This window comes from Aphidius gifuensis, linkage group LG3, assembly GCF_014905175.1.
Source record: "Aphidius gifuensis isolate YNYX2018 linkage group LG3, ASM1490517v1, whole genome shotgun sequence".
Classification (NCBI taxonomy): Eukaryota; Metazoa; Arthropoda; class Insecta; order Hymenoptera; family Braconidae; genus Aphidius; species Aphidius gifuensis.
Window position 1 is genome coordinate 26,792,779 of NC_057790.1, and position 15,571 is coordinate 26,808,349.

At 21.9% G+C, this 15,571-nt stretch overlaps 2 protein-coding genes across 2 annotated transcripts; both read right to left on the reverse strand.

Moving 5' to 3' along the window:
- Positions 1 to 200: 200 nt before the first annotated feature.
- LOC122853376 (60S ribosomal protein L21-like) lies at positions 201 to 1,334 on the reverse strand. The gene is made up of 2 exons (XM_044153812.1): positions 1,287 to 1,334; positions 201 to 749 (listed from the first exon to the last, which is right to left on the reverse strand). The coding sequence occupies exon 2, from the start codon at positions 733 to 735 to the stop codon at positions 256 to 258; it is 480 nt and encodes a 159-aa protein (XP_044009747.1). The 5' UTR covers positions 736 to 749; positions 1,287 to 1,334; the 3' UTR covers positions 201 to 255.
- Positions 1,335 to 10,437: 9,103 nt separating this feature from the next.
- LOC122853377 lies at positions 10,438 to 11,375 on the reverse strand. The gene is made up of 2 exons (XM_044153813.1): positions 11,097 to 11,375; positions 10,438 to 10,845 (listed from the first exon to the last, which is right to left on the reverse strand). The coding sequence occupies exons 1-2, from the start codon at positions 11,352 to 11,354 to the stop codon at positions 10,534 to 10,536; spliced, it is 570 nt and encodes a 189-aa protein (XP_044009748.1). The 5' UTR covers positions 11,355 to 11,375; the 3' UTR covers positions 10,438 to 10,533.
- Between the last annotated feature and the right edge of the window lie 4,196 nt (positions 11,376 to 15,571).

Genomic DNA, 15,571 nt, shown 5'->3' on the forward strand with positions numbered 1-15,571 from the left:
AATAAAAAGTAAAATCTGATTAAATTTCGAATCGAAATAATACAAGAAAATTTAGCAATAGAAATAATTAATTTATATAAAAAATTAGACTCTTTTTTAGATTTAAAAAAAGAAAGATTAATTGTTTTGATAGATAATAATATAAAATAATTATTAAAACTAATTTATTTAAAAAAATAAAAAAAAGCATTTCGTTTTTTTTTTTTTTTACTATAAATATTTTTTATTATCAGTTTTACAAATTAATAAAATTTATTAAGCAATGAATTCGTATGGAATTGGAGCCAATACAATTGGAGCATCACGTCCAGATACGATGTGAGCTTTTGATGGTTGAGCTGGTTGTCTTTTAAGTTGAACAACAACTTTTTTTTCCTTGGCTTCCTTTCTGAGTTTTTCATTTTGTTTAACACGTTTCAAAAAATCTTCACGACATTTTGAGTGTGTAACATGTTCAATACGAACATTGATACGTTTGGCAATAATATTACCACGTACACGTTTGTTGACAATAACTCCAAGAGCATGAGCAGTGACATTGAAGACTCTTCCTGTCTTGCCATGATATACCTTGTATGGCATACCCTTTTGTACTGCACCATTTCCTTTGATGTCAACGATGTCACCAACTTTGTACACTTTCATGTACGTGGACAAAGGGATGGTACCATGATTTCTGAATTTACGAGAGAAGAGATCTCGTGTACCACGACGATAACCCTTTGAGTTAGTCATGACTGCAGTTTATGCTAAAACCAAAAAAAAAAATCAAATTATTGTAATATTTATTTATAAAATTATCAAAAACAAGTCAAATTATTTTAACACTAATTTATAAAATTATTAACAACAAGTTTTAAATAATTTAATCATTTTTTTTTTGTTAAATTCTCAATTAATTTAATTATTTAAAAAGTAATTTGAGGTTAGATTGACGTTTATTAGTTGTTTGTAGTAAAAAATATAAATTCCAGTCAAAATTACAACTCAAATTATTATCTATAAATTAACAATAATATTGTTGATTATTTGTAGTATTTTTTTTGTAATTATTTGACATATTTTAGGTGAATTAACTTTTTTTTTAATTAACAAAACACACGTGGCAAAATGTCAGTAAATAATTTATGTATTTATTGTTGATTTATAGAACACTTTTAAATAAAATTTTATGTATTTAAATGATAGAAATTAATGTAGATTAATTGGGTAATATTATTGATGATATAATTATTTATTTATGTTGTTTTTTAATAATAATATTGGTCAACAAAAACTACACATACCTTCTGCAATTGACTTGGAACAAAAAAGAAAAAGAAAAAAAAAAAAATGAGGGAGGCAGGGAGAGGGAAAGCTGCCCCAGATTGAGTCTAAGGTCGGCCATTTTTTTTCTCATGATATAGTTAATTTCTACCTTACCGGTTGTATATCTTTTTTACCAGCTGAATTGCCGGTTTTTTTTTTGAATATATTTTTTGGTTTCTAATTTTGATTGATTACAAGCAGACTTGTAATTTATTTTAATGAAATAAATTACAAAGAAAAAACTGTAGCTAAAGACAATTTGTAGCTGAGGAAATAATACATCTTTTTTCGTGGCTACAAGATTTTCTTTGTAATTTAATTTATTAAAATAAATTACCGGTCTGCTTATATGATCAAAAAACCATCAAAAAGTTGCGAAGTTTACTTAGAATGATCTAACATCGATTCCCAAGTAATCGTCCAACTAAATATCTGTTGATATTTTATAAAAGAGCTTGCCTATAAAACTGAAATAATTAGACAATTAAGCTTCAATACTGAAAGTTTCCATATAACCTAACACTTTTGTAACAAATTTTTGGCAATCTGAAAAAATGAATGAAGTAATAAATAATAATACCATTTGAAATTTTTAAATTTATAAAACCAAAAAAATTCGATTGAAAAAATTTTTTTTTTGATAAATAAATTTAGATTTTGATATTTATTTTGAAATGATTATAATTTTATTTATATTTATAATTATTTATATTTAATTTATATGATAATATTTATGTTATCAAAGTGAAACTATTTCTCCGACTATTCTCCGACTTTTTTATGCCACGAAAAATCAAAATTTATCCGATGTTTTTTCGGAGAAAAGGCGGAAAAATTATCTAGACAGAGAAATTTAAAAAAATATTTCCATCGGAGAATTGGTTATATGTTTAATATTTATTATAATTAAAATTTGATAATAATAAAAAATAAAAATATATGAAATAATTAATATTTAGATATAGAAATAAAAAAAATATTTTATTTTGAAATAAAAATTAAAACACTTATAAAATAAACGTGACAAGCAAGAGGTAATATTATTAAAAAATAGAAATTTAGTTCTAAAACAATAATATAATTGTATAATTATAAAACATAAATTTATTTTGATAATTATTTTTGATTTGAGTGTACAAAAGAACCAAAATAAAATTAAAAAAAATAATAAACATTTATTTGCTACAAATGAATTTAATTTAATTAATATTTTCGAGTTAGATACAAAAGCTTTATAATAATTTTTAATTTTTTTTTTTTAAATTTGATTTATTACAGGCAGACCTGTAATCTGCTTTGATTAATTAAATTACAAGAGAAAAAATGTATAGCTAAGGAAATAATACAACTTTTTCTCATCTACAGATTTTTCCTTGTAATTGAATTAATTAAAATAAATTACTGGTCTGCCTGTATAATTATAATTGAAAATTCATCATAACTTATATTCAAATTGAAAAAGGTATAGATTGCATTGTATCCAAAAGGAGTGATAGATTTTTTGAATAATAAATAAATTTGTCGCAGTTTGAAAAAATAAATAAAAATAATAATAACATATGAAATTTTTCAAATTTATAAAATTAAAAAAATTTGTTAAAAAAATTTTTTTTTTGATAAATAAATTTAGATTTTGAATTTAATTTTAAAATGATTACTAATTTATATACCTATATATTTATATTTATTTATATACAATTTATATAATAATATTTCTATTATCTAAGTGAAATTATTTCTCCGACTTTTCTCCGACTTTTTTATGCAACAAACATTCAAAATTTATCTGATTTTTTCTCGGAGAAAGAGCGGTAAAATTTTCTAGACAGGAAAATTCGAAAGAAATAACTTTATCAGAAAATTAGTAAAATATTTAATATATTTATTTCAATTACTGTATGATAAAATACTAGATCAGAAAATTAAAATATATGAAATAATTATTATTTAGATATAAAAAGAAAGAATATATTTTATTTTGAAATAAAAATTAAAACACTAATAAAATGAAGGTGCAAAAAAAATAGAATTATTATTAAAAATTGAAAATAAACATTTAAAAAATAAATTTATTTGGATTAATATTTTTGATTGAGGTACAAAAAATCCATAACAAAAATACCAAGATGTAATTTCCAAAAGAAAAAATCCAGAAAGGAAAAAAAAAAAACTTTTGGCTTTGAAAAAATAAAAACACTTTTGTCCTACAATATTGTTAACAATTGAATTAATTAATTATGGCTTAATAGTAACAAAATCAAGTTCGATAATTTGAGTATTTGGTGGTAAAGTTATTGGCATAAAATTATCACTTGTTGGTTCAATGCATTTGTCAGATGACTTTTGATGTTGAACACAATTATCAAATTGATTATTCAAATGTTTCAAACGTTGATTAAAATAATCTCTTGATTTATACGAACAATCAAAAATTCTAGACGATAAAAATTCTTTATTGTTCTTGAATTTTTTCAAAGCCTCGTTGTAATTTAATTTTAAAGTTTTTGGTATACTATCAAATGGCTGAAGCCATCCCATGCATTCAAATACATCATCCAATCTAGTATTATTATAAAAACAAGTGTAAAAAATTTTCTCTGCTTCTTGGTTCTGTACAAAAAAAAAAACAAATTTATTTCTTATTATTAAAATTATTAATAATTGATAAAAATATATTTAAATATTTTTACAGAATAAGAAAAAAAAACATATAATATTTAATGAATAAAATTGATTTTAAAATACTAATTGCATAAAAATTATTCTACTCTTTATAAAATCCAACAGATGAATTACTTCTCGACTCATATTTACAAAATTTAAATTATTTAAATTGTATTAAGCAAATAACAACATTAATAATAATTTATTTACAAATAAAATAATATTACTCAAACAATTTTTAAAATATTAAATTAAAATAATTCAATTCTAAAACTTATAATAATAATTTTCTTGGATATTAAAATTAATATAAATAATATTTACCCGTAAAGATACTAAATTTTCTAAATTCACCATCTCATCTTCAACACATTTGTTACTTTCGCTGACAGCAATATTTTTAGCTTTATCCAATTGAACTTTTGAATAATCAAAACAACATTCAACATTTTTTTTATCACGCTCATTAGCATGTTTCATCTTTGAGGCATGATTTAATGTCATATTCGAACTCATCGATTGTATAACAATCCAGTTTAATAAATTGGCTGTATTTAATATTTTTTTTTGATAATTGTAAAAATTTTTTAATGTCTCGTTGACTTGTGTTCCAGAAACTGAATGAACCAATGGTTGATCTTCCTGTTATTTAGAACGAAAAAAAAAAAAAAAAGTCATTAATGTTTATTATTGTCATTTAATCGATAATTTTTTTTTATTTTTTTTTTATCTCACTTTATTTGTTGATGATGGTACATTTATTTTTGATTTTCTCTTGATCAATTCGTCGTTATTATTTTTGGCAATTGATATAATTTTATTGGCAGCAGTTATAAATTTTTGTTCAGCTACTTTTATTTTTGGAATAATTATAGAATTATATGTGTCCAATAAATTTTTAATACTTTCGTAAAATTTATTTTCCGCATTGTTAGTGTTGCTTTTTGATTTTTGATGACGATCAATACATCTCAAAATTTTATTCATTAAATCATTATTTTTTAAACAATTATTAACGAAAGTCATCTTTATCTTGTGTACCTATAATTGAAAAAAAAAATCAATTATTGTGAAACTAAGAAATTAAATAAAATTAGAAGATAAAAAAGATTTATTGTTACTTCAATATTTGATTGGAAAAAAAGGTCATATTTTAATTGTTCATCAAGACTAAATTTATTGAGAATTTGTGCTAAATTATTTACTTCCATGACAGTTTGTTTTTTTGATAACTCAATAAAATCATGAATTTTTTTATTATATTGATCATTAAATGTATTCGATAAACTATCATATTCTTTATCAATTTTTCTGAAGTAATTGGTGACATTATCATGGTTGATTGTGATTGACAATAAAGTTTCTCTGCCAGTTTCATACTTGTCTTCCAACGTATTTGTTTCGCAACAAATCTAACGATGATATTGTTATATAAAAATAAAAATAAAATATTATAAAATTTATTATTTTAAAATACACATATTGACGACAATTGTGCAATTATGTTTTATAATTTAAATGATAAAAATTAAACTCACCTGATCAATCAAATGAATCAGCAAAAAACCCACAAATAGTTTTAATTTTATAAAAGTCATTGTTACCTTGTCGTTGTTCCCGATATAACTAAAATTTTTTGTCAAAATCGACAAGGTGCTTTACCAGTTTTATAATAATCGAAACGACGACTTCCTTTACAAGTTTCGAAAAAAAAACTAGGACACTTCTAATGTATTTTCAATGATCCTCCAAAGTCTAATCTTGTTTTTCATAAATATAAAAAAATAAACTTGTCACGCATTGTCAACGTGATAGCAGGATTGATAAAATAAATCTTTCATCAAAATCACAACGAATATATTAAATGACCTTTTTTTTTTTTATTATATTTTTTTTGGTTGAAGAAAATTCTAAAATATAAAAAATATTGATTACAAAATTTAGCTTAATGTTTTTATGTATATTATTTTTTTTTTCTTCTATATATATTTTATGTTCTTGTTAATTCGTTTGATTGTCAAATTGCACAGCTATCAGAAACTGAGGAAGATTGGAAATGGCTTGTTCCAATTGTTCTTAATCAATCTGGTGATGATGTACTTGACAAGGGAGAAGTGAAGTTTGAATACTAAAGATTTAATCAAGCTGTGAAATGCGTATGTTTGTATTATTTATATTTTTAATTGTTGTTCATTTTATTAAACTAATTTGTAAATATTTTATCGCAGTGTTATTGAGGATGACATTGACCATTGTTTACCCTAGAAATCATTAAATTTTTTTCTCGTAAAACATGTTATTTTAGATAAAAATAAATAATAAAATTTACAAATTTTATTTTTATGGTTATTTATTTATTTTTTCTTCATATAGTATAGTATAGTTTATTAATAGTCCAGCTGATATATAAGTTCTAATTTTTATAAAATAATCTAAATTTTTATGAATAAACCAAATATTTATTAATTAAAAATAATAACTCTTAATTCATATTTAATAATGAAAATAATTAAATATGATGATGTTTTAATCTTAAACAATTTATATCTATATCACTTTGCTTATCATGTAAATTAATGTTGCTTGAAAATGAGGTCTAAATTAGTTTATTATTTAATTTAATTAACAATAAACAAATTACAGCAGCTAAATAATCTGCAATTAGCCAACATAATCCATTTGATATATCGTTTAAAATTTAATTTTTCCTGTATATTTAAAATGTCTTTTTTAAAAGGAATATTCTTTCGTTGCGGATTTTTACTTCCACTTGACGTCTCTTCTTTTTCTCGTAATTGCTAAATTTCAGGTGGAGAAATTGTGGAAATATTTCTTCGCAATTTCTTCAACCATGAATCATTTTCGAAAAAGGCGGAGGAAAGTGGAGAATCGACGGAGAAATTTTTTCACCAGGGTTTTAGAGTAATAATCATTTTTATTAATTATACTTTTAGGTTGGTTATTTTTATAAGTTTAGTTGATTATATATTTAAATAACATTTGGGGGTATTGGATCTTAGTCAAAGTAAATGTTTTTCGTTTATTGCTTCAAAAATATTTTCTTTGTTTTTAAAACTATTTCTAATGTTTTTGCACCCGAAGTTATAAGTAAAAGTTAATATTAAAAGTGCACAAAATTATTTTTTACTTAAATCAAGTACACTTTTTATATTAATATTTTTTTTGCCACTGAGCTTTATTTGAAAAAAATTTTCAGCTGCAACAACGAGATTTTAGCTCGCTGAAAGAAGAAACCAATGGTTAGCTACTCTAAAGTTTTAGCAAGATAAATTCTCGTTGCTGCAGCTAAAAATTTTTTTCTCATAAAACATGCAATTCTAGCTCAAAATAAATAATAATAATGACAGCCAAAAATATATATCTTATTTTATTATAAACTCAAATGGCAATTTTATGAATGAAAATATGTAATACGCCAAAATTAAAGTAATAATAATAATACCATTATCAATAAACAATTATTATAAATATTAAAATATAAAAATTAAATATTTAAACATGTTTTTCATGAATAAAAATAATTTTATTGAGATAAATATTTTTGATTGAGATACAAAAGTTTCATAACAAAAACGCCACGATGAAATTTCTAACATAAAAAAATTTCGAAAAGAAAAAAAGCCTATAAAAAACAAATTTCAAAAAGAAAAAATCCTGAATAGAAATGAAAAAAACTTTTAGAAATTGTTGGCTTTGGAAATAACAAATTTAAACTTTTGTCCTTCTATATTATATTTTTAACAATTAAATTACCAAAATAATTTATGATTTATGAAGAAAGAATATGTAATAAAAATTGTTATTAGATTATTTAGAATTGTGAGTTGTTGGTTCAATACATTTTTCAAGTGGCCTTTGATTTCGAACACAAACATCAAATTGATGATTTAAATATTCCAATTGTTGATTAAAACAATTTCTTGTTTCATACGAACAATTAAAAATTTTAGTGTATAAAAATTGTTGATTCTTGTTGAATGTATACACAGCCTGATTGTAGATTGTTTTTATAATTTTTGGTGCATTTTTAGGAGACTGATGCAATTCCATGCACATGAATATATCTTCAAGTCGAGGGTCGTTATAAAAACAAGGAGGAAAATGTTTCTTTGCCTCTTCAATCTGTAATATAAATAAATTCAAAACTAAAATACCAAATAAATTTATTTTTCAATAGTAACATAATTATTTAACTCCAAAATAATATTCAAATATTTGAAGAAAAAAAACGTTAAATTAAATTACAAATATTAATTACACAAACATTATTTAATTGTTTATAAAAACTAGCAAATAAATTATATCTAGACCCATTTTCACCCAGTGAAAAATTAAATAATTATCTTATATATATTGTTGTTATTATATTATATAATCTTTACCTCTGAAGACACTAAATTTTCCAAATTTAACCTTTCACTTTCAACACATTCGTTACTCTTGTTGGCAGCAATATTTTTTGCTTTCACCAATTCAACTTTAAAATTATCAAAACAACATTGAAAATTTTTTTTATCATTGTCATTATTGACTTTGAAGATGAGATTTATCGTTACATTCAATGAAATTGATTTATTAGCAACAAAGTTTTCTAAATCAGCCATGTTTAGAATATTTGTTTGATTAATGAATAAATTAATTAATGTATTATTAGCGTTTGTTTGATAATTTGAATTATCCTGTTGTGTAACAGAAAAATATTTTATTATTATTGTTTAATATATTTATTGAAATTTTTTTATTATTTTATTATCAATTCTATTTATATTATTTATTTATTTTTATCTTACCTTCTTTGTTGATGATGGTGGTGATATATTTGGTATGTTTGGTTTTCTATGGATAAATTCGTAATTATTTTTTTTTAAGATTGATAAAATGATTCCTGTATTAATTTTAAATATATATTTTAAATCTTGTGATTTTATATAGAGTTTAAAGATAGAGTCTTTCAATATCTCTTTGATATTTTCGTAAACCGAGGTTTCACTTTTATTAGGGGTGCTTTCTGAGTTGTGATGTTCATCGAGACATTTAAATATTTGATACAATAAATTATTATTTTTTAAACAGATGTTAAACAATGTTTTATTGAACCTGTATATCTATAATTGAAAGACAAAAATAAAATAATGAAAGTATAATGACGATAAAATTTAACGAGAAAAAAAATTGATTGTTACTTCAATATTTGATTCAAGTAGTTCTTTGTATTTGAACTGTTCATCCACACTGAATTTATTGATTTTTAATATTAAATTTCTCACTTCTTCGATTGTTTGGTTTTTTGATGACTTAATAAAATCATCAATATTTTTATTATTCAAATCTTTGAATATATCCAATTGTTCACCATATTGTTCACTAATGTTTTTGAAAAAAATAGTGGTATCATTTTCGTGGATTATGAGTGACAATATAATTTCATTTCCAATTTTAAACAAGTCTGCTAAATTGTCTGTTTCACAACAAAACTAAAAATAAAAATGAAATAATATTAAATTTATAATTTCAAAATAAACATATTGACGACAATTATGCAATCATGATTTATAATTTAAATAAAAAAAATTATACTCACGTGATCAATCAAATGGATCAGCATAAAACCAACAAATATTTTTAATTTTATGAAATTCATTGTTACCTTGTTGTTGTTCCCAATATAACTCAAACTATTTATCAAAAACTACGACTTATTCAACTAGTTTATAATAAATATAGACTAATGTTAATGGCTTATCTTGTTTTTCAGAAATAAAAAGAAAATTGTCAACGTGTCACCGGAAAAAATATAAAAATTCTATTTCCTAAAATAAAATTATTATTAACTAAGTATATATTCGTTGAATTTTTATTTTTATATTTTTTTTTTTCTTTTTTAAATAAATTTTTTAAATTTAAAAAATTTTTATTGTTTATAGCTTTTGAACGATGTTACATAGTCTAATCTTGTTTTTCAGTAATAAAAAAAAAAAACCTTGCATTGTCAACGTGCTATTACAATAAGTAATAAAATATGAAAATTTTATTCCTCGGAATATACTTATCACTATATTAAATGAGTTCAAATTTTTATGTTTTATTTTATTTTTTTTTTTAAATTTCTAAAATTCAAAAATAGTGATTCCAAAATTCGTCTCAATATTGTTGAGTATATTATTTAAATTTAATAGAAATTTTTTGCCTCATAGAAAATGTAATTTAAAAAAAAAATAATAATAATATTATCAACAAATAATTATTATAATAATTATTAAAACATAAAATTAAATATTTAGAAAATAAATATACGAGTGAAAATAAATTTATTGAGATAAATATTTTACAAAAGTTTCATAGCAAAAAAAGCCTATGAAAAACAAATTTCACAAAGAAAAAATCCTGAATGGAAATAAAAAAAACTTTAAGAAATTGTTGGCTTTGGAAATAACAAATTCAAACTTTTGTCCTTCTATATTATATTTTTAAAAATTGAATTGACCAATTAATTTATGATTTATGAAAAAAGATTATGTAATAAAAATTGTTATTAGATTATTAAGAATATTGAGTTACTGGTTCAATACATGTTTCAAGTGGCCTTAGATTTCGAATACAAATATCAAATTGATTAGTTGAATTATTAAATTGTTGATGATAATAATTTCTCCATTCAGATGAACAATTGAAAATTTTATCCGGTAAAAATTGTTGACTCTCGGTGAATTTATTTACAGCCTCGTTGTAGGTCGTTTTTAAAATACTTGGTGCATTTCTAGAAGACTGATGCGATTCCATGCACCCGAATATCTCTTTAGTTCGAGGATCGTTATAAAAACAAGGAGTAAAATGTTTCTTTGCCTTTTTAACCTGTAATATAAAACAATTCAAGATTAAAATACCAAATTTATTTGTCAATAGTAATATAATTAATTATCTAAAAAATGATGATCAAATATTTAAACGAAATAAAAAATTAAATTAAATTACAAATATTAATTACATGAAAATTATTTCAATGTTTATGGAAACCAAGCTAATAAATCATATCTAGACCCATATTCACCCAGTGAAAAATTAAATATTTATTTTATATATACTGTTGTTATTATAATCTTTACCTCTGAATCTACTAGACTTGCCAGATTCAACTTTTCAGTTATAACACATCTGTTACTCTTGCTGCCAGAAATGTTTTTTGCATTCTCTAATTCAACTTTAAATTTATCCAAACAACATTGAAAATTTTTTTTATCATTGACATCATTTATTTTCAAGATGGTATTCAATGTTGCATTCAATGAAATTAATTTATCAGCAATGTAGTTTTCTAAATCAGCCATGTTTATAATATTTATTCGATCAACGTATAGATTCATTAATTTATCATTATAGTTTGTTTGATCCTGTTGTGTAACAAAAAAAATATTTATTATTATTATTTAATATATTTATTATTCTATTATCAAGTCTTTTTATATTATTTATTTATTTTTATCTTACTTTTTTTGTTGATGATGTTGGTGATAAATTTATGTCTGATTTTCTATGGAGAAATTCAAGAGTATTATTCTTTAAAATAGATAAAATGATTGTAGTATCAATTACAAATTTAGGCTTGTAATCTTGTATTTTTCTATAGAGTGCAACATTAGAAGATTTCAATAGACCTCTCATATTTTCGTAAATCTCGATTGCATTTTTATTAGTGGTACTTTGTGAGTTGTGATGTTGATCAATACATCTCAAAACTTTGTACAATGAAGTAGTATTTTTCCAACAGTTATCAGATGATATCCCCGGTATCTTGTATATCTATATGATTAAAAGACAAACAAATTAATGGAAATATATTAGATAAAATTTGACGAAAAAAAAATTAATTCTTACTGCTGCATTTGGTTTAACTAGATCTTCATATTTGAATTGTTCATCCAAACTAAATTTATTGATTTTTTGTATTAAATTGTTTACTTCCTTTATTGTTAGGTTTTTTGATAAGTTGAGAAAATCATCAATATTTTTATTATTCAAATCTTTGAATATATCCGATGATTTACGATATTCTTCATCAAGTTTTGCGAAAAATTTAGTGGTATCATTTTCGTGGATTATGACTGACAATATAATGTCATTCCCAGTTTTAAACAAGTCTGCTAAATCGTTTGTGTCACAACGAACCTGAAGACAACATTGTTGTATTATTAATAATAGAAAATAATATAAAATTTATAATTTCAAACTAAACATATTAACCATAACTTTGCAATTATAATTTATCATTTAAATGAAAAAATTAAACTCACCTGATCAATCAAATAGATCAGCATAAAACCAACAAATATTTTTAATTTTATAAAATTCATTGTCACCTTGTTGTTGTTCCCAATATAACTGAAATTTTTATCAAAAACTACGACGTGTCTCAACAGTTTTATAGCTATTTTAAAACTAATCATGGTTGTTAAATGACGTTCGAAAGTCTGATTCGATTCTTAGAAATAAAAAAAAAAAAAAAACTTGTCACGCATTGTCAACGTGCTTTTAAAATAACTGATAAAATATAAAATATCTATTTTTCAAAATAGAATTATATTCGATTAGTTTATATTTTTATTTTTATTTTTTTTCTTTGCTATGATTTTAAAAATATAAAAAATATTTATTGTTAACATTGTTCGATAATGTAAATATTTGTAATACAACGTAATGAGTTATAGTTAATCCGATAAACATATTTCATAAATTAATTAATTTCTATATGATAATAGTCTACAGTATATATCAAATAAGAATTTATTAATTTGAATGTAACTGGCAATTTAAAGGTACAGACATGTCATATGTTCCTCATAAACAGCCAGAAATGTGCTGAGAGGTGTTATAAAATTTAAAATAAAATAAAAAAATAAAAAATAGCTTTTGAACGATGTTACATAGTCTTGTTTTTCAGTAATAAAAAAAAAAACCTGTCACGCATTGTCAACGTGCTATTAAAATAACTAATAAAATATAAAAAAATTCTATTCCTCAGAATATACTTATCACTATATTAAATGAGTTCAAATTTTTATTTTTATTTTTTTTCTTTGTTAAATAAATATTTGAAATAGAAAAAATATTTTATCTCAATGTTGTCGAGTATATTATTTAAATTCAATATAAATTTTTTTTCTTATAAAACATGTAATTTAAAAAAAAAATGATAATAATATTATCAACAAACAATTATTATAATAATTATTAAAACATAAAATTAAATATTTGAAAAATTAGTATACAAATAAAAATTAATTTATTGAGATAAAGATTTTAGATGTAGGTACAAAAGTTTTATAGCAAAAAAGCCTATGAAAAACAAATTTCATAAAGAAAAAATCCTGAATGGAAATAAAAAAAACTTTTAGAAATTGTTGGCTTTGGAAATAACAATTTTAAACTTTTGTCCTTCTATATTATATTTTTAACAATTGAATTGACCAATTAATTTATGATTTATGAAAAAAGAATTTGTAAGAAAATTTGTTAATAGATTATTTAGAATTGTGAGTTGTTGGTTCAATACATTTTTCAAATGGTCTTTGATTTCGAATACAAATATCAAATTGATCATTTAAATTATTCAAATGTTGGTCAAAATAATTTCTCCATTTGAATGAACAATTGAGAATTTTATCCGATAAAGATTGTTGATTCTTGGTGAATTTATTTACAGCCTCTTCGTATGTCACTTTTAAAATATGTGGTGCATTTCTAGAAGACTGATGCCATCCCATGCACACGAATATATCTTCAGGTCGAGCATCGTTATAAAAACAAGGAGGGAAATATATCTCTGCCTCTTTATTCTGTAATATAAATCAATTCAAAACTAGAATCCCAAATTTAGTTTTTATTATTAACATTATTAATCAACAATAAATTATATTTGAATATTTAAAGAGAAGAAAATAAATTATTAAATAAAACTAAAATTTAAAAATTAATGGCATAAAAATTATCTAATTTTTCATAAAAACCAGCAGATAATTAATACCTCCAGTTATATATTTATTAAATTAAAAATTTAAATTATTAAAATTGTATAAATATAATAATGGAAATAATTTATTTATAAACTGTTATTATTGTATAGATAAATTATTTAAATAATTATTGTACCTTAGGAATCAATTTAAATAATTTTTACCTGTAAAAATACTAAATCTTTTAGATCTAAACTTCCACGTTGAACACATTCGTTACTGTCGTTGATAGCAATGATTTTTGCTTTATCCACTCGAACTTTTGAATAATCAAAACAACATTTAAGACTTTTTCTATCATGGTCATTAATATTATTAACTTTCGACAAGTGATATAATGTTACATTCAATGTAATTGATTGAATAGCAATAATGTTATTTAAATTGGCTGTATTTAAAATATTTTTTTGATCAACGTATGAATTAACTAATGTATCATCAATGTACTTTCCAGGAATTGAATGCATCAAAATTTGATTTTTCTGTTATTTAAAATTAAAAAAAAAAAAAGAATATTAGTGTTTATTATTAATTATATAAATATTACTAAATGTTTTGAATATTTATTTATTTTTAACATACTTTATTTGTTGCTGATGTTGATGGCAGACTTATGCTCGATTTTTTATTGATTAATTCATCGTTAGTATTTTTTGCAATAAATATAATTTCATTGATAGCAGTTATAAATCTTTTTTCAATATCTTTTATTTTTGGAATTAGTATAGTATTATATCGATCTAATAAATTTTTAAGATTTTTGTAAAACTCATTATCTGTTGCATTTTTTGTGATTTGATGCTGATCAATACATCTCAATGATTTTTTTAATGAATTATAATTTTTTAAACAATTATTAAATAATGGCATTTTTTCTTTAAATGTCTATAATTTAAAAAAATAAAAGAATAAATTAATAAATAAATAAAATTAAGAGAAAAATAATTTATTCTTACGTTGGTATTTGTTCGAACGAAATCTTCATATTTTGATTGTTCATCTATACTAAATTTATTGAGAGTTTTTGCTAAATTATTTACTTCCATGACAATTTGTTTTTTTGACAGATCAATAAAATCGTTGATACTTTTATTATTTAGATCATTAAATATATTTGATAGATTATCATATTCTTCATCAATTTTCGTGAAAATACTGGTGATATTTTCATGATGGATTGAGGTTGACAATATAATTTCTCTTCCAGTTTCAAACTTGTCTTCTAAATTATCTGTTTCACAACGAATCTAAAGACAATATTTGTATATAAAAATAAAATTTATAATTTTAAAATAAACATATTAACAACTGTGCAATAATCATGATTTATATTTTAAATAAATAAAATTAAACTCACCTGGACAATTAAATAGATCAGCAAGATGCCCACAAGTATTTTTAATTTTATAAAATTCATTGTTACCTCGTCGTTGTTTCCAATATAACTGAAATCGTTTATCAAAAAGAACAATGTCTCTTAACATTTACATAATAAAATTAGAACAACTCTAATAGATTTAAAATTATCTTCCAAAGTCTAACACAATTTGATGAAATAAAAAAAACCCATC

Excerpts from the sequence above, each read along its gene's own strand:
- LOC122853377 (XM_044153813.1), bottom strand. The coding sequence starts at position 11,354 with ATGAATCTATACGTTGATCGAATAAATATTATAAACATGGCTGATTTA. Across the intron at positions 10,846-11,096 it reads CAAGTCTAGTAGATTCAGAG|GTTAAAAAGGCAAAGAAACA; the intron begins GTAAAGATTATA and ends TTTATATTACAG.
- LOC122853376 (XM_044153812.1), bottom strand. The coding sequence starts at position 735 with ATGACTAACTCAAAGGGTTATCGTCGTGGTACACGAGATCTCTTCTCT.